The following is an 18,725-nucleotide window of genomic DNA, read 5'->3' as shown; positions in this document are numbered from 1 at the left end:
AGTCAACTAAAATTATTCCAGACGCGGACTGTCCAGGTCAGATTTCAATAGAATACTCATTCGTCTATGTTATCGCTCCACGCTTGTATTAATCTGCTTAAGGCATATCAGGTTTTGGACCCCAAGTGCTTTTTGTCTTCCCTGTGGAGTTTCTGGCCCCCTGTAAGTTACCTGAAGAGGTGGCTGGCAACGGAGCAGATTATGAAGGGCTTTGAGAATTCTATCCCATAAGTAACAGGAAATGACTCCTGGCTTTTGAGCCAGAGAGATGAAGCAGGTAACAGGACGAAAAGAATATAGTTAATAACAAAATACAGAATGGCCTGCAGCATGTGCAAGGATTGGAACACGAGATAGTAAAATAAAATGCTTTACCATCTGATAAGTGGCCGAGGACAAGAAGTAATAATAGTAAGAATAGCTAAGACTTACTGAGTGAGTTCCATGGGCCAGGCCCTGGACTAAAACTGTATGTATACACATCCCATTCAAGACTCACGAGTGTAGAAGGCGACCACTCTCATTCCCATTTTTCCTCAGGTGGGGAGGAGTTCAGAAACCAACATACTCTGTGGAGTGCAGGGCTGATTATGGACACCACAGGACAACACTTAAGATGCCAAGAAAATGTTTAGGATTGGAATTATGGGTTCCAAAGATTTTCTTGGAGCCATATTTTTTTCCTTTTTTGTCGTTACCGTTGATTTGAGACAGGGTATCTCTATGAATTTCTGGCTGTCCCGGACCTTGCTAGGTGGACTATCTAACTTCACACTCACAGAGATCCCCATTCCTCTGCCTCCTGAATGCTGGGATTAAAGGCATGCACCACCATACCCAACCTGGAAATGTATTTTCTAAGGGAATTCGCTCAGCTGTGTCATAGATGCCGGTCAGTGAGTAACGGGTCCAGATCTGGGTCATTGGAGGCAGAAACTCCAGCCAGATGTAGGTGGAGATTTTGTAGTCCTAAACTGGGAAGAGGACAGTCAGTGCTCCATCCCAACCACAGAACCATCTGGTTTATACCAGAAAGAGGATTAGGTAATGCATCCGGGGTGCTTATGCTTCACTGTGCTGGAAATCTAGATGGTAAACGGCTAGGAGGTTTGTGCGCGCTAATTCTAATAGTGAGAACGTGAGAGAGCATTCCATTTCCCTCCATTTCAGGTTCCAAAAGCCTCTAGGATTCAAACCCATATTGTTGTGGACATAAGAAACTTGTACCAACTACCTTGACAGTAAAACTCAAACCTGAAGGTGGTAGGGCGGACATGAGGGGGGCCCTGTGCTCGGTTAAGGATACATTTCCAAGGCAGTGAGATGCAGGGAGAAACATTTCCTGTGGAGACTCGGAGCCCTTTTGTATCTCAGGTTTCTTTTTAAAACGAAGCTTGCAGCTCAAAGTTTACGGTTTCATCAAAAGAAGCGTCAAATCCCAAAGGTGAGATAACTCACCTAGAGTCCTTGTGTGTTTCTACCCTCCGGCTGGGAACAGTCACCTGGGAATGATTCCACCAGGTGGCTTCCAAGGGCCAACCTACTAGGTTGAAATCTGACACTGACAGCGACTCCCTGGGAGCTGCTGCGCTTCGCTCAACAGCGAACCAGGAAATGCGCAAACCTCTTTATGTCGGAACACCAGCTGGGCTTCCTGGGAGACACATCCGCCATGGGAAACAGGCTGTGCTGTGGGGGAAACTGGTGAGTAGGGTCGAGAGGTGGAGGGGACCGTCTCCGGTGGGTGGTGGATATGAAACCCTGAGAATCAGAGAGGGCCTGGAGAGACCGTGCCTTCCTCCACCCGCCACGTCCTGGCTCGAACCCTAGAGCAGTACCTTAGGCGGGCTTAGAAAACACAGCACTCTGTAGAGGGCAGAGTTAGCTGGACTGGTGAACCGGCCTTGATTTTCTCTCCTCTCCTTTCCTTTTCCTGCTCTACTTTTTTCCCTTTCCCAGATCATAATAATTGGAGCGTCTGACCGCTTTTTAGGTGCATTCCCTTATAATCTCGCTTAACTGTCCCAACCCTTCTGTGAGTGGTCTTACCGTTGCTCCCATCATAAGCCAGTCAGGAAGCAGAGGCGCGGAGAAGTTAACTCATATGTCTGTCACATGACTAGGAACTTAGCAGGTAAAACAAGATTCCAAGCCAGTCAGCTCGACTTCAGAACCCATACTTTCCTCGCTAGGTAATCACAGAGGCAAGCATGGATTGAGCAACAGGATTTGGACAAATGTTTGTTTGAAATGGCAGAAGTGGGAAGAGTGTCCATGGGAAATATAGCTTTTATGCTGTTTGCTGTGTGGCCTCAGGCAGGCCTGTAAATTCTCTAAGCCCTCACATTTGTAAAATACACAGCCCCTATTGTCTGCAGCATAGGTTTGTTTGGAGAGCAAAAGCTAGTAAAAATGAAAAACAAAAATAACAACAAAAAACACCTAATAATAGATTATTTGTGGTTTTATAACTTCCCCTCTGGGTGTTCACCACTACTACAAACTCCCAAATATGGTTCGATTCTGTCAGCTGCCTTTTAGCTATATTATTCCATGTCTGGGGCAGAGTTCAAATATACTTATCTACAAATGAGCATCACGTGTAGAGAGAAAAGTGAGGTACATTGGGAAGCATCTAAAATTTGAAGACAGAAATCTGGACTCAAGTCCTGTGCCTGCTAGTTCATTTGTCTATTTGGTTATTAAACAAATATTTACTGAGCATGTGCTCTGTACCAGGAAGTAATAGATGCAGAAGGTAGCAATAAAAAGAAATTTGCCTAAGCATGGTGGTACATGCCTTTTGATCCCAGAGGTTGAGAGGCAGAGACAGATAGTTCTAGGGTAGCCATGATTACATGGTGAGATCCTGTATCAAAACAAACAAACAAACAAACAAACAAAAAATAGGTCTCTGTCTATATTTGTTTACTTTTTGTTTGACTTTTGAGGCAAATTTTCTCTATGGTAGACCCGGAACTCACTTTATAGACCAGGGTGGAATCGAACTCACAGAGATCACCCTGCCTCTGCCTCCCTAGCATTGGGATTAAAGGCGGGCACCACCGAACCTGGCCCTTATTTAATTTTTTGTTTGTTTGTTTTGTTTTTCAAGACATGGTTTTCTGTGTAGCCTTGGCTGACCTGGATCTCGCTCTATAGACCAGGCTGGCCTTGAACTTACAGAGATCTTCCTGTCTCTGCCTCTCAAGTGCTGGTATTAAAGGTGTGCACCCCCACCGCCTGGCTTAGTTTGCCATTTTCTATATCTACCAGTTATTTAGTGACTCACCAATATTGATGATTTAGGAAGTTTCCTATTTGAAAATAGTTTCTACCTATGCATGGTTATGTATTAAGATATGAGAGTGATACATCAGACAGTACACATTTATGTTTAAAGATCTTTATCCTTGTCGCCACTTGCATTCTGAAAGGCTTGTCCAAGTGTTCTTCTTATGACCCCTGTGGAGGATGGCCCATTTAAGTTCTTTTAGTCCAAACTCATTCTGTCACCTGCAACCATCAGGTTGACTCTGGGTTCAACGCAACATCCAACTTAGGAACAGGCTCTGTGCACTAAAGTTGGGTGACTATGGTCATGTATTCTCTAATTAGCATTCTCTCTGTCCACTTAAGCAGAAACAAGTAGGAAAACAGGAGTGACAAGGGGCAAGGTGTTGTTCCTTACCTGACGACTCTAGCAAGGCAGCTGTAACACAAGGCAAGAGACGAAGTAGTAGAGGAAGAAGCTGAAAGACCAGAAGCTGGTTTTCTGCCAAACCACTTAGTGTGTAGCTAAAGACCAACTACCTGGTTCTAAGGAAAGTTGCCTCAAAACTGAAAATCACTCCAAAAGAGAGTGTAGAAAACACGTATGGAAAAATCCTGGTTCCCCCCCCCACAGGGATTCAGTCAACATGATTTAGATATCTGCACGTCTCTCTCTCTCTCTCCCTTTCATTTCCAAGAGAAGGAAACTTCCTGAGGAGAGGCAAAATCAGACAGACAGGGCTCTGGTGAGATTTGGAAATATACTAGCAAGAATAGGTACCCAGAGTAAGCCTGAAACTATTCACCCCGTTTCCTGAAACAAGTGTTGTTTCCCTGGACATCAGTCATTGACAGTCACGTAGACACGTAGGCTCCACGAGGACCCTGGGAGTGGGGTTGCTGAGTCACCTCCCAAATTCAGTGTTCCCAGTTCTGGAGATGGAGTGCTCCAAAGGGCGTTAAAGGTTAAGCAAAGCATTTCTCACTTCTGTTAACTAAAAACAAGGATGGGACAGCAAGAAGGGTAGCCAATTACTGGAAGAGGGCTTTGCAGGACTAGATAGCCCTGGTTGTCACAGTTCCTAGGACTCCCTGAACTCCCAGCTTGCCAAAGACTCCACTCCACCCCATCCCCAAAAAATAGCACTGAAGATTCAGTTTCTGGATCCAGGAATATATTCCATAATTTGGCAGCTTTCCCTTAGCCTCTCCTGGGATTAGCTTGATGGACAATCCCAGAATAGCCTTCAAGCCAGCAACATCCTTGGCAATAGTGCTTGGTTGCCTAAACCTGTATTTTGGGTTTGGTTATGTCAGTTTTACCACTCTACTTTCCAGAACCATCCATCTGGAAGAGGTGTTGTAGCCTTTACAAGTACTTTCAGGCTGACCCTGGCACAGAGCGAATCTGTGGGGTGGTGGGAGAACGTCGTCCAAGACTGTGAAGGAGAGACCACAGAGGAACTGGGATGGGGCAGAACATACAGAACTCTTGACCATGGGTGATCTGCTTTTCTACACAGGAGCTGCCCATCAACTTTCCAGAAGAAAAATAAAACAGGTAATAGGGGAGAGGGTATTGAGGCCAAGGGAAATCAGAGAAGACAGTAAGGCCAACATCCTTGGAGAAGGCAAAGAAAAGAGACATGACATTGGATAAGACAAAAGGATGTGATATAACAAAAAGAATCTTTAGTGTATTGGGTCCAAGGCTAGCTCTGAACCTGTGGACTTTGCCTTTCCCATCACTTCAGAGTGGCAGAGTTAGTTCCTCATGCTTTCATTTGTCCACAAAATACAATCGAGCTCTTGTATTGTAGGTGAGCCATTCTGTGGGTTCCCAATGAGGAAGAGAAGCCCAGGGGAAGGTTCCAAGGTCTCAGCTCTGGAAGAGCTGAAAGTCAACTGTGAGAGGCAGATTCATGTAAATACATAATTATAATATTATCTATTCATGCTATAACAGAATATAGAGAAAGCACTGATGCCGTGGGAATAATGTCAAGTTCACAAGTCAGTAGAAGAGGGTGCCAGCAGAGGCAGAGGAGTTAGCTCTTGCAAATTTGGGGGGAGAAATAAATGGTTTGATTGAAAGTGGCCCACTGGTGTGACTGAGCACATACATCATTTTTGTAGTAGCCTGTTCCCAGGTACAGTTTAGATTTCCCAAGGCAGAGGAAATAGCTTACTCATCCTTATCTCCCCAGAGTATGGCCCAGAGCCTAGCGCAATATGAGCTCTGGCTGTTGAGCAAGGAGGATGGAAGACAGGACAGCCAGGTAGAGAATGGGCCAGGTCGTCTATCTGGGAAAGAGTCTGGGTGTGGGTTAGTAGAAGTGAAAGAAGGAGGAATGCGGTCAGGGAGATTCGCTAGAAGCCCACTTCAATAGTTCATCTAATAGACATTTGAAGAGGGCAGTCTTAGTAGAGATGGGGAAGAGAGAATGAGTTTAAGTTGGCTTTCTTCCCCCACAGGGAGCCAAGCAAGACCCACATTGAGCATACTGAAGCAGCAACAGCAGCAGCTGTGTCAGAACAGCACAAAGGTAATGACAGGCCAGTCTCCTCTCAGGCCACACCCACTCAGGTGTGGGATCCCAGGGCTCAGTTTTTTCACCCTCAGACAGAGTCCTTGCAACCATCTGTAGAAATTGCTGTGTCAGTCAGGGAAGATGGTTCAGCAGGTAAACCACTTACATGCAAGCCTGCCTATCTGAGTTCGGATCTCCAGAACCCACATAAAAGCCACAGGCAGCAGCAGAAGTTTCTATGATCCCAGCGTTTCTCTCCTGGGAGATGGGAAACAGAGACAAGGGAATCACTAGACATTCTCCAGACAGCTAGCCTGGCGTATGCAGCACTGAGCAAGAAAGACCCTGTCTCAAGCAAGATGGAATGCAGGGACCCTCTCCCGAAGTTGTCTTCTGTCCTCTACACATGCGTGTGTGCACACACACATACATACACATGTATGGTGTGGGGAATTCATACTGTGTTACCTGGCCTCCCAAAGGACCAAAGTAAAGGGACCTCTCATCCACTCTGCATGGGAGGTGAGGGGCAAACCAAGCCAAGAACCTCTCTTAATTCTATTGACTTCCCCCAGGACTGTGGAACAACAGGACCAATGTACGAGCAAGTATTACACCGGCCTGTATCTCAAAAGAAAAGTTCAGACTCCGCATCGGAGGAGAGCCACTTGCATTATGCGGACATTCATGTGCTCAGCCAGATGCAGCCGTACTCTAGCAAGCAGGTGAAACACCGGCATGTAGACACCGCTACAGAGTACGCCACTCTTCGCTTCCCTCAGGCCACACCTCGGTACGACAGCAACCAAGGAACCCTGGTGTGAGACCTTGGAAGGAAGTACTGGTTTCCACAATTTTACAGTTCTGTGGGGGACAGTCTACTGTTTTTCGAGAACAGGGGTGTTGGCCGTTTTTCAATCTCAAAGGACACCAGAACATCGGTGAATCTTTTGGTTTGCCACTGTTATTGTGGAGTTGTGGTAAGGCGAGGCAGGATGAGTGCCAAATATATATATATATTTAAGTGTGTAAAACAGTCGTCCTTTGACCCCTAACATTATTTGAACTCTCAAATGCAACAATAACCCTGTATGCACTTTGGCTATTTCTGGTAGGAACTATTTAACGATATTTGGTTTTTTTGTTCATTCGCTGCGCAGCTGAGGATGGCCTTGAAATCCTGATCAATTCCACTCTCTCACCCCCCTGTGCTGGGACTACAGACATGTGACCACTATGCTCCGGCTATTCACATCCCCTTTACACACCTTTACTCCAAAATCGCAGAGGAAGCGCTCTGGGGGAGCTCTCTGAGCCTTTGCACACAGCCCCGGGGACTGCTGAGGACAATTAACCTAGTAGCTGGATGAAGGGCTCCAGACCTTAGCACAGAGATGGGAACCGGGACTGATTCTAAAGTCTTCTCCAACCACGGTCCGCAAGGACTTCAAATTGCGCACACTAACAGCCAGGAGAAGACAGCCTGGAGAAACTTTACTTGCAGGACTGTTAGCGCTCGTCTAAGGAACCCTTAGGGTCAATAAATAAATAGTATGAAGAACGGGCTGAGTGATTGTTCCTGGGGCCGGGTTTTGCAACGTGTCCCAGCCCACATTGTGGAAGGGTGCAGCCAATGGAGATGTCCGCACACTCTCTAGTCAGCAGTTGGGATTCGGCTCGGCGAACAGAGGGCAAGCTCCCATTGGCTGAAAGCGGAAAGTGGGTGGGACCATATGAGCGGGGGTGGGAACATGCAGACGTAGGGCCTAGCGAGGAGGCTGGCACGGGATGTGGTCTGGACGCTAGAAGGCGGGGCCAGAATGGTAGGGGCGGGTTCTTGGTCAACTGGAGGCGGGGCCTGCAAAACAGTAGGCAGACCAAGGATTGCACTGGCTGGCTCTTGTCCCAGGCAAGCAGGCCCGACCTATGCAAACCTCCGTGTCTCCATGGCAGCAGAAACGCGCAGCTCAGAAGACTTGTCCGCCAGCCTGGAAGATGCTAAGCCAAAAGGACCGATAATTTAAGAGGTAGGTGTCGATAAGTGCTGGGTAGCTGAGAAATATTATCACCTGTTGAGCATCCAGATCGGAAGTAGGGACACATATAGAGGGGGCGAGGTGCGGGGGTGGGGTGGGGGAAGGGGCAGAAGTTTTGGGGTCTGAGCTCTCTCTGAACCCCGTAGAGTCTTAGTGTACAGTTCTGCTTCAGATTTTAGAGCTTGCAGATGAGCTGTAATTCACTTCCCTTTCTTAACCCATCGTACTTCTCTCCCAAAATGTACCTGTTGGTTCGTTAAGAGGATGATTCCCCGAAGATGAGTACTGACAAGGGAATTACAGCGCTCACACACGTACACACGCACACACGCGCGCGCATTAGTGTCGATAGTATCGGTTTTGTAGAGTTTATGCGAATATACTATGGTTGTAGAATTACATACAATTCAGCCGTCTCATCATCATCATCATTATCACCACCACCGACCCAGAAATCGTTAGGCTTGTTCACTGACACAGACCCAGTTTGTAAGTGAGTTCCAAAGACACGGGCTGAAAGACTGCTTTCGCTGCGAACTGGTGGAGCAACTCCCTCGCTTATTTTCTATGTGTTGTCTAGGAGTAAACAAAATAACCGTTTCTAAGGGTTCTTAACAGCGAGGATCAAATAAAATGCTGTAGGTAGCATTATGTAAACATAAAATTCTGTAGACAAATTCTGCCTTAGAATTATAAACGTTTGGCTGGAGAGATGCATCAGAGGTTAAGAGAACTGGCTGCCCTTCCAGAGGTCTTGAGTTCAATTCCTAACGATGACTTGGAGGCTCACAATCATTTATAGTGGGATCCGATGCCCTCTCCTGGCATAAAGTCGTACATGCAGATAGGGCACTCCCATAAAATAAATGAATAAATTAAAAAGAAAAGAGTTATAAATGCTAAACCAGGTGTGGCATGTTCACCTGTGATCTCACCACTTGAAGAGTGAAGACAGGAGGATCAGGAGTTCAAAGTCATTCTTTATTTCTATATTCTCTGTTCTATATTTCTATTTCTATATTTATATAATTTCTATTACAAAGAAAATTGGAGGCCAGCCTGGGTTATATGGATCCCTTTCTCAACCTTCCACCTCAATGTATATGCTGTCTGTGGAGGTTAAAAGTTCTGAGTATAAAGAATAAGTTTCTGAAGAATGAAATGTGTGTCTGGAGCAGATCATCTGGTATTTCTTCTGCTATCTGAATACATCCTATGGATTTTTTTTTGAAAAGTGTAGGAAAGATGGGGGGGCAAGAAAGCACCCTTCTTTATATTTTGGTTGTGAGCCTAGCCTTTAACGGCTGAGCCATCTCTCCAGCCCAGAAAGCACCCTTCTTATGTCTGTGAAAACCTAGATTAAAATTGCTTTAAAATGTCACTGAAGAACTGGAGAGATGGCTTGGCTGTCAAGAGTGGTTACTGCTCTTCCAGGGGACCTGTGTTTGGTTCCCAACAGCCAAGCTCACAACCTCCAGTAATTCCAGCTCCAGGGGACCCAGCCCCACTTCTGGCCTCTGCAGTCACCATCTCCATCCCCTCCTACACACAACACATAAGAGAAAATCCAGCTGAGAAGACCCTGTTGTGGTTAAATAACTTAGCTGCTCCTCAGGCTTCTAAGTCTTATACCAAGATGAGTTAAGTTGGGACCTGACTCCTCCTAGGTTAATTTAGCTTTTGAAGTTTTTCCTTCTCCTATGCATTTCACTTATCATTTTTTCCTATTTTAAGGTGGCCCTGAATCAGCTCTTCTAGGGACACTGAAGATGGGGACTCAGGTGGTTATGAGAGTCTGTAACTCCGCGATGCCTGGCGCGCCCTCTGTAAGTTCTGGGGTATTGTCAGGAGTGTGATAACCTTACAGAAGTGTCAGTGATGCTCCACAGGGTGTAGAGCCGAGAACAAGATATTTGCCTTCTTTTTTGCTTCTCCTTCTTGTAGGAATTCTAGCTCACTTTAGCATTACTTTTTTCCTGAAATTAATAAATCCAGGTAAAGGTTGAGAAACTCTAGCTGCTAGTCAGTATATATGCATTGTTTAAAGTTTGTTCAAACGTGTTATTTACACAGCATTTGAGAAACATTTCAGAGTATGATTAAAATTTAAAACTAACCCAGAAGTCTTCCACCCAAAAGCAAACTGTGAATATTCTAGGCTATATTCTTCTGGTGTTATGCAAATGTTTTCCATGAGATCATATTATGTACAAACTTCGATGTTGTTGACTTTGCTACATGTATATTTGTCTTTCATTTTTATTATTTCACTATTTTACTTTATGTGTGTGAGTGTTTTGCTTCCACGTATGTCTATAACACCACAAGCTTAGTGGTGACAGAGGCCAGAGGAGGGTATTCAATTCTCTGGAACTGGAGTTACAGACAGTTGAGAGCTGGTGTGTGGGTGGTGGGAATCAACCCTGGCCCTCTGGAAGAGCAACCAGTGCTTTAACAGCTGAGCCATCTCTCCAACTCCTGCTAGATTGACTTCTTGAGACAGAGTTTTGCTATGTATCCAGGTCTGGCATTAAAATCACTCTGTGAAAATTAAATTAAAATCACAGGCTGGCCTCAAACATGAGGCACTCCTCCTGCCCCAGCCTTTGGAGCTCTGAAATCACAAGTATGCGCTACAATGCCTAGATGGGCTATAATCGTCTTGACCATTTATCAGTCCCTTGTTGTTGGACTTATAAATCTCTCCACCACTCACATTGAAAATAACCAGCTTGATGGCCAGAGAGGTGACTCATCAGTTAAGAGCCCTGACTACTTTTGCAGAGGACTTGGATTTGAATCCCAGCACCCACATGGGAGCCCACAGATGCCTGTGACTCCAGTTCCAGGGGATCTGATGCCCTCTTCCGACCTCTGTGGGGACCATGAACACATGTGAATAGACACATGCAGGAAAAATTTACATATTAAAAAAATAAGCAACTTAAGAATACTTGAAAAGATAGGAACTTTTTTTTCACCCATGAATTGGTATTTTATTGTCGCCCCTTTATTATGTATAACAATACAGTTTACATATTAAATAACATTCTAGTAGAATGATTTGATATATATATATATATATATATATATATATATATATATATATTTGGTTTTTTTGAGACAAGGTTTCACTGTAGCTTTGGTGCCTGTCCTGGAACTAGCTCTTGTAGACCAGACTGGCCTCGAACTCACAGAGATCCACCTGCCTCTGCCTCCCAAGTGCTGGGATTAAAAGCGTGTGCCATCAATTCCTGGCCTGATTTGATATATTTTAATCAAAGACTTTGTTTTTAATTTTTGATGTAAATGTGTATGGTTGTGCATGTGAGGGGTGCTGGAAACCGAATGGAATTCTGATGTCTTACAATGGCAGCACTCAACCTTTGAGCCACCTCTCCAGCCCAAATAAGTTTTCTTTTTTTGTGTTTTTTTTTGGGGGGGGTGGTTTTTGTTTTTTTCTGTTTTTGGTTTTGGTTTTTTGAGACAGGGTTTCTTTGTGTAGCCCTGGCTGTCCTGGAACTAGCTCTGTAGACCAGGCTGGCCTCAAACTCACAGAGATCCACCTGCCTCTACCTCCCACATACTGGGATTAAAGGCGTGCACCACCATCACTCAGCCAAAATATAGTTTTAACAGAAGAAAAAGAGGAAACATTTTTAGGGTACAGAACCCTTCCCTACAGAAATAATTTTTTTGTTTTTTAAACTATTATTATTATAATGAATATTTTTGTTTTGTTTTTGAGACAGGGTTTCTCTTTAGCTTTGGAGCCTGTCCTGGAACTTTCTCTGTAGACCAGGCTGACCTCGAACTCACAGAGTGAGCCTGTCTCTGCCTCCCGAGTGCTGGGATTGAAGGCGTATGCCACCACTGCCTGGCTCAGAAAAAAATATTTAAACGTCAGCTCAAGAATGTGTTCAGTGACTAGTCATGTCTAGTTCCTATTTCACTAAAGGCCAATGAAGTTGGAAAGAGAAGCCCAGCTTTCACAACCATGATCTTGGAGGAAAAGGACATGTTGGATTACTTTGCAATGCAAATTTTTTTTCTTGTTGCTTCAATACAAAGCAAGTTGGTTCCGTATAACCAGATATGAGCATTTTATAGAGTAAGTAACCTATAAAGGAAGAATTGTGATTTCAGATTTTGTGTACATCCTTCAGAGGGCAGCTGAATGTCAGAAATCTGGATCCTGAGATGTGAGGACCCTTGGTCCTAATAAAAGATCGTTTTTTGCTAGTGTAATTAATAATGGTGAGCTCTCTGGTGATTGGCAGTGCAGAAGTGCACTTAAGGTATTTTCCTGGTAGAGACCCAAGGGTCACTTCCAAAACATCCACCAGATGTCGCTGTCTTGGTCTGATTTCCAACCATAGGATATTTATTTGGCTGACAATTTGTGATTTTAAAAAAAATGTGAAGCGTACATTTGCATATCTGCTTTGGCATGGTTATATTAAGCACTGCTGTCTGGTGGTTACTTTGGCAACCTTCCACCATAGTCTCTCACTACTGTGTCTTCTTCCTTTCGCCCATTCCTGGCTATCACATATACCCTATGCACTCTGTCCCCTCATTTAGACTCATCTGATGCTGAGGTCTCGGTTTTCCTATTCTTTCCTCCAGCCTTGTTTCATGTCTTGGTATTATGATGTGTATATATAAGTGGATCTTCCAGTTCTTCAGCTTTTTAAAAGAGCAGGGCCTGGCACATAAAAATATAATAGGGACACAACATAGATTTTAATGAGAAAATACATGTGTAAAGAAAAGAAAATACAAAAGGATACCACAAGTTACTTTTGGTTTGTGAATGCCATAAGAGACAAAGAAAGATCCATAGCCTTACATTAACTGTAAGGACTAAGTGATGAAGTACCGAAGTATTAGACCTTTGGATTTATTTATCTATTTTATGTTTGTTTGTTTTTCCAGTGCTTGGGATTGAATTTAGGTTCTCACACACACCAAGAAAACACTTTACCACTCAGCTACATCTGCATGCCTTGTAAAACATTGTTTATTTTGAAGCATGGCCTTATTAAATTGCCAGACTAACCTTGAACTCTGTCTGGAGCCCACCTAGACCCTGAATGTGTGAACCTCCTCCCTCAGCTTCCCAAGAGTTCTGGGATTATAGGTCAGTGTTATTAGACTTGGATTAGACCTTTAGATTTTGTTTTTTTAATTTTATTTTTAGGCATAATGTTATAGCCGAGGCTGGCCTTGAACTCACCCATCTACCCAAAGAAAACCTTGAACTCTGGATCCTCCTGTAGCCACCCCCAGTGCTGGAATTACAGGCATATGCCACCATTTTTGTTTTGATCTTTGAATCTTTTTTAGGTTTATTTTATGTATATCATTTTATCATCTGCGCGCGCGCGCACACACACACACACACACACACCATATAAGTGTTCTGTGTCCACGAACATCAGAAAGGATGTCAGATCCCTGGAGCTGGAGTTATGGAGGGTCTGTGAGTCACCATGTGGGTTCTGGGAATCAAATCCAGGCCCTCTGCAAGATTAATAAGTGCTTTAAACCATTAAGTCCCAGTGAGCTTTTCATTCTTAAAAGAAAAGGGTTAGTGAATTCAGTCAATTTTGTATTTAGCATCTACAATGTGCCAGGCAATAAATGTTCTTAGTTCAGGGATAAACCAGTAACAAAACATACAAAATTCCACCCTGAGCTTACCTTATGAACAGGGAAAAGCTGAGGATAAATGAATAGGTGAGATGTGGTGTCACGTGCCAGGAAGATAGCCAGTTTGGGGTTATCCTTTGAGGTGGAGAAAAAGGGAGGGTGGAGTGGGGAGATAACTCAGAAAACTGTCTCCTCTGCAAGCACAAGGGACTAAATTTGAACCCAAAAACCCTTGTGAAGAAGTCAGTGTAGTAGTGTCTACTTAGAATCCCAGCTCTGAGGAGGCAGAGACTCCTGGAGCTGGCTGGTCAGCCAGGCTAGCCTAATTTGTGAGCCCCAAGTTCCAGTGAAAGACCTTCTCTCCAAAAACAAGGTGGGCCAGTTGGTGGTGCTTTAATCCCAGCACTTGAGAGGCAGAGGCAGGTGGGTCTCTGTGAGTCGGAGGCCAGCCTAGTCTACAAAAAAAGTTCTAGAAAACCAAAACCAAACCAAACCAAGCCAAAACAAAAAAACCCAAGGTGGATGTTACCTGACCTCTGTGCTTTAATTGCATATATATATATATATATATATATATATATATATATGTGTGTGTGTGTGTGTGTGTGTGTGTGTGTGTGTGTGTGTGTGTATGTACACATATATATGTATATATGTACATATATATATGTATGTACCTACATACATACATATGTACCCACCAACTCCCCACATAGAAAAGATCAAATAAACACAGACTATCCAAGGTGATGATGAAGGCTATTAGGAAAAATAAAAATCAATCAGGCGGAGACACATAGGAGTGTGGGTATGAGGGAGTATTGTTATTTAAAATAGGGTAGTAAGAGAAGGACCAAGGTCTTCATGAACATTTGGGCAGGAATGAGCCATGGGTCTCTGGAGGTGAGTAAAACAGATTAAAATCAAGAGTGGTTAGAAGATGCACAGAGTGCAGTGGTAGAGCGCTCACTTAGCATGCATAGAGCCCCTGCTAATTCTCCACATTTAAAAGAATAAAAGGAAGGAAAAAAAAAACAAACCCAGAAACAAAAGTGTGGTCAGAGAAGTTTGTGGAGAAAGCAAAGCCGGAAGGAGGCATGCTGGCAAAGTGGATGGCGGAGGGGGTAGGGTGTAGGACACTCAAGCAGAGTCAGTGTGAAAGCTCAGAAGTGAACAGGAGCCTGAGAAATCTCGGCGCCTTCTAGCCTGAATAGAGGTGATCCCAGGGGAAGCCTTCAGAGCTGGGCACAAAGAATTTCTATTTGCTGTGCTACGAAAGTAGCGTAAAGACAATGGGCACTGGGGGAGCAAGATTCTGAATCTATTGTCTGAGAATGATTAAGACGAATATAGATGGGCAAATGGAAGACTCTAGAGACAAAAGAGCAGTTTAGGCATGTGGTATACAGTGAGAGAATACTTACCCAGCATGCATGAGGCCATAGGTTCAACCCCCAGCACTGTAATGCATACATACATACTATGTGCATGCATACATACGTGCATACATACACGCACAGTTAGGAAGCCAGGACATGTCAGTCAACTTGTTGGGCACAAGTCTTTCTGTGTGTGTCTGTGCTGCTGTCTCTGCTGTCTTTCTGTGTGTGTCTGGATGTAAATGCAGACGTTGTAAGCATGTGGCCCTTAAAGAACTCAACTGATAAGAGAAAACAGAAGGAAGATTAAGAACTTATTTCAGGGCTGGAGAGATGGCTCAGAGGTTAAGAACACTGGCAGTTCTTTCAGAGGTCCTGAGTTCAATTCCCAGCAACCACATGGTGGCTCACGACCATCTATAATGAGATCTGGTGCCTTCTTCTGGCCTGTAAACATACATGCAGACAGACACTGAGTACATAATAAATAAATCTTTAAAAAAAGAAATTATTTCAGAGAATCATTGATTATTTCGTCGATAGTTTTAATTACTGGTTTATTTAAATTGTCTTTCTGCATCTTTTCATCATGAATGGCAGTCTGTAGTGAATGTGTTAAGTTTTTCATAGGTGTGAACCTCACACATTTTGGTTTTACACAGAGAGGAGTCACAGGCAGTGTTTTCACCAGATGACAGCTTTGTTTAAGGCTTAGAGCCTTAATTATGCAAACATGTTATTATATTTATTAATAGATGGTTTGAATGCATATGCATGAATGCGTGTCTCTTTCACTGGTTCATTCATCCATATATAAACACATTAGGTTAGTAGTGCCTTCCTGTGGCAAGTGTCATATGAAAGTTCTGAGCGTGGCTCCGTGCCAGAGTGCTTGCCTGGCATGAGTAGCCATAGGCTCAGTTCCTAGTGCTCATAATTTATGAAGCTTCAGGACCCAGACTTTGGCTTCCCCACTCAACAGTTAGGTCAGGAGCAAAATATGTATCCTCCAATCTCTCTTCATATGTAAATGGCAAACCGTTCGTTGTAATTGTGACCCTCAAATGTATGCATGTAGGACTTGGAACACGGTAAAATTAAATCAGTTTTGCTGTTTCAGTAGATATTTGAGTGACTTTTAGTTTGTAGAGGAAGTACCTGCCATTGTTGCTAAGATAGTGCAGGACTGAGGAGGTCAAACAGAAGCAGAGTCAAGCAGAAGCGGGAACCTGTGGAGAGCAGTGTGCTGCAGCCCTTGCTTTCTCCCAGGCCTGCAGCAGTGGGAGGGGTTGCAGCTCCCAGGGCTTTGCCGTTCTCCCATATATAGGCATTACATTGTATTGATTATTGCCCCAGTCATTCCTTCTAACCCACTTCCATCTAACCCACTTAGTGTCCCAACTCTTCTATTGATATTGCAACAGCATGGGGTAGGAAAGCTGCAATAGAATATATTCATGTTCCTTAGAGCTAAACACAGTTCTTTACCAGACATGATAAGCATATCTTCTGAGCAATTTTAAATTGTATGGCCCAACAGGAATTTTGTGCTTTTACTAATCATGAGAGACATGCTGTATTTGACCTAATCTTGTTTGAGGAGACATCTCGGTACTCTGTAGAACAGTGAACAAAATATTCTGAAATTATTTCATCTATATTTATTTATTTTTTTTTAAAATATTTATTTATTTATTATGTATACAATATTCTGTCTGTGTGTATGCCTGCAGGCCAGAAAAGGGCACCAGCCTGCATTATAGATGGTTGTGAGCCACCATGTGGTTGCTGGGAATTGAACTCAGGACCTTTGGAAGAGCAGGCAATGCTCTTAACCACTGAGCCATCTCTCCAGCCCCTTCATCTATATTTAAATGAATTAAAATTAAATAGCATCAAAATTCTAGCTGCCTAATTGTCTTAGCTATATTTCAAACATTCAATAGCCACATATAGCTAGTAGCTGCTATTTTGGACAACATATAGAATACAGAATATTTCCATCTTAGGAAGTTCTAATAGACACTATTTCTCTAGGTTTTTGGGAATTGTAAAAATTTTGCCATATGCCTTGAAATAAGTCACCATGATTTTATCTTAATTTCTCCAGCATGCCATCAAGGGCTATTGCATAAGGCACAGGCCCAGACCTCAAAGGCCTTTGTTTAGATCTCAGTCCCTTTGTTGATTTATTGAGAGGCTGTCTCCTGGTGTGGGTTTTTTTCTTATATGAAATAAATAGTTGGGCCAAATTAAATTGTTACTTTTGGAGATTTAAAATCTAGTATGGGGACTGGAGAGATGGCCCAGTGGTTAAGAGCGCTCACTGTTCTTCCAGGGGACCTGAGTTTGGTTCTCAGCACCCGCATTGAGTTGTTCACAACAACCTCTAACTATAACTACAAGAAACGCAACACTCTCTTCTGGTGTCTGATCTCCATGGAGATCTTCACACACATTGCACAATATCACACAGACACACAGATGCACATTAAAAAAAAGTCTGTTATAGCTAGGTGTAATAGCACTGGCCTGTAATCCCAGCACTTAGGAGGCAGAAACAGTAGAATTAGGAATCCAAGGTCATCTTTGACTAATTAGGAAGCTGGAGACCAGCTAGGGTTACCTGAGGCCCTGCCTTAAAAGAGTAAAATGATAATTAAGCTGCTTAGTAAGCTTTCCCTCCAGAGCATTGAGCTCCCGGTATGGCTCTCATCAAAGACTGATCTCTTGGCATGATCGTCTGCAGACCCCTGTCTGATGCCTGCTGACCAACTGACCGCTTTGTTTTGGCGTCATTAGGTATGTAGATGTGCTACATGCAGTTCTGTACAATGGGAAGCTTTGTGCTTCTGTTCATAGAGGGCTCTACTGCCTTACGCATAGATTAATGAGTCTCCCGGCGCATTCTGCCAGGAACTGAGGGAGTGGTGAGGAGTCTTGGCAATGACACTCCACAGCTAAGTGTGAAGGACAGAGAGGTCTGTTGACATAGGACAGGCTGCTCAGGGTCAGTCTGACTGGGTATTACAGCATCCCCCAGCTTCAGCCAGGGTGGAACCCGCAGGATTTAAGCAGCAGAGCAACTGGCTCATGCAGGTTGACACTTGGCTTCCTGCTCCTTGTGGTCAGAGGCTCTCAATTTCTCCAGGAGACTTTGGTTTTTAGCAGCTTTAGCTATCCAGCCAGTCGGCCCCCCAGTAAGGCTTTCCTTTCCTCTAGTGACCAGGAGGAGGTTCTTAGGTTAACCAAGACTCAATAGGCTGGCTCATTAGTGACTTTTTTTTCCCTGAGGCCCTAATGGGGTTTGAGGGGAGCATCCAGGATGGCTAGAAAGTGATATGTAATTCCTTGATTATTGAGTTGTGTGTCCCTGACCAGCTGTGGCCTTGGACGTCTGTCTAGGATCACAAGATGGAATGTAATGTGAACATCTTTTGACTTTCTTTTTTTTTTTTTTTCAAAGTTTACTCCGAGAACACGCAAATGACCGGTGTTCTTAAAAACACTTGCTATGTAGTCCAGGCTGGCCTTGGGCTCATTGATCTACCTGCCTGTGCCTCTAGAGTGCCAGGTCTGGCTTGTATGTGTGTGTGTACATGTGCATGCATGTGTGTGTATAACACAAATATATAGTGTATGTATATAATTGTTTTTATATTGAAAGGACTTCACATAGCTTAGGCTGACCAGAAACCGACTATGTGGCCAAGGATAGCTCCTGATCCTCCAGCTTCTAGCTTCCAGTAAAGGATCGCATGTGTACACCGCCATGCTGACTCTCAGCAGTTATTTTATTTTTAAAATTAATTAATTAGTGTGAGAGAGAATAATGTGTGTATATGGGTGCC

The 18,725-nt window shown here is 43.8% G+C and overlaps 2 protein-coding genes across 2 annotated transcripts in view; both read left to right on the top strand.

Annotated features, from left to right (window-relative positions):
• The first annotated feature begins 1,521 nt into the window (after window positions 1-1,521).
• C4H11orf52 (chromosome 4 C11orf52 homolog) lies at window positions 1,522-7,334 on the top strand. The gene is made up of 4 exons (XM_057768016.1): window positions 1,522-1,704; window positions 4,797-4,834; window positions 5,749-5,819; window positions 6,380-7,334. Exons 1-4 carry the CDS (start codon window positions 1,631-1,633, stop codon window positions 6,626-6,628), a joined length of 432 nt encoding a protein of 143 aa, XP_057623999.1. The 5' UTR covers window positions 1,522-1,630; the 3' UTR covers window positions 6,629-7,334.
• A 384-nt stretch (window positions 7,335-7,718) lies between these two features.
• Window positions 7,719-18,725, top strand: part of Dixdc1 (DIX domain containing 1) — an 86,963-nt gene continuing 75,956 nt past the window's right edge. Inside the window, exons 1-2 of the mRNA XM_057767051.1 lie at window positions 7,719-7,831; window positions 9,575-9,666. Coding sequence (XP_057623034.1) covers window positions 9,610-9,666 — 57 coding nt within the window. The 5' untranslated portion in view covers window positions 7,719-7,831; window positions 9,575-9,609. The remainder of the gene's footprint in view (window positions 7,832-9,574; window positions 9,667-18,725) is intronic.

This window comes from Chionomys nivalis, chromosome 4 (genome assembly GCF_950005125.1).
Source record: "Chionomys nivalis chromosome 4, mChiNiv1.1, whole genome shotgun sequence".
NCBI classification, from domain to species: Eukaryota; Metazoa; Chordata; class Mammalia; order Rodentia; family Cricetidae; genus Chionomys; species Chionomys nivalis.
The sequence above is the reverse complement of the archived record's forward strand: the minus strand, read 5'-3'. Positions and strand labels throughout refer to the sequence as shown.

What these genes read in the sequence shown, in the direction of transcription:
- C4H11orf52 (XM_057768016.1), top strand. Translation starts at nt 1,631, where the DNA reads ATGTCGGAACACCAGCTGGGCTTCCTGGGAGACACATCCGCCATGGGA. An exon ending in CCAGAAGAAAAATAAAACAG is followed by an intron (nt 4,835 to 5,748) that starts GTAATAGGGGAG and finishes CTTCCCCCACAG; the next exon opens with GGAGCCAAGCAAGACCCACA. An exon ending in TGTGTCAGAACAGCACAAAG is followed by an intron (nt 5,820 to 6,379) that starts GTAATGACAGGC and finishes GACTTCCCCCAG; the next exon opens with GACTGTGGAACAACAGGACC.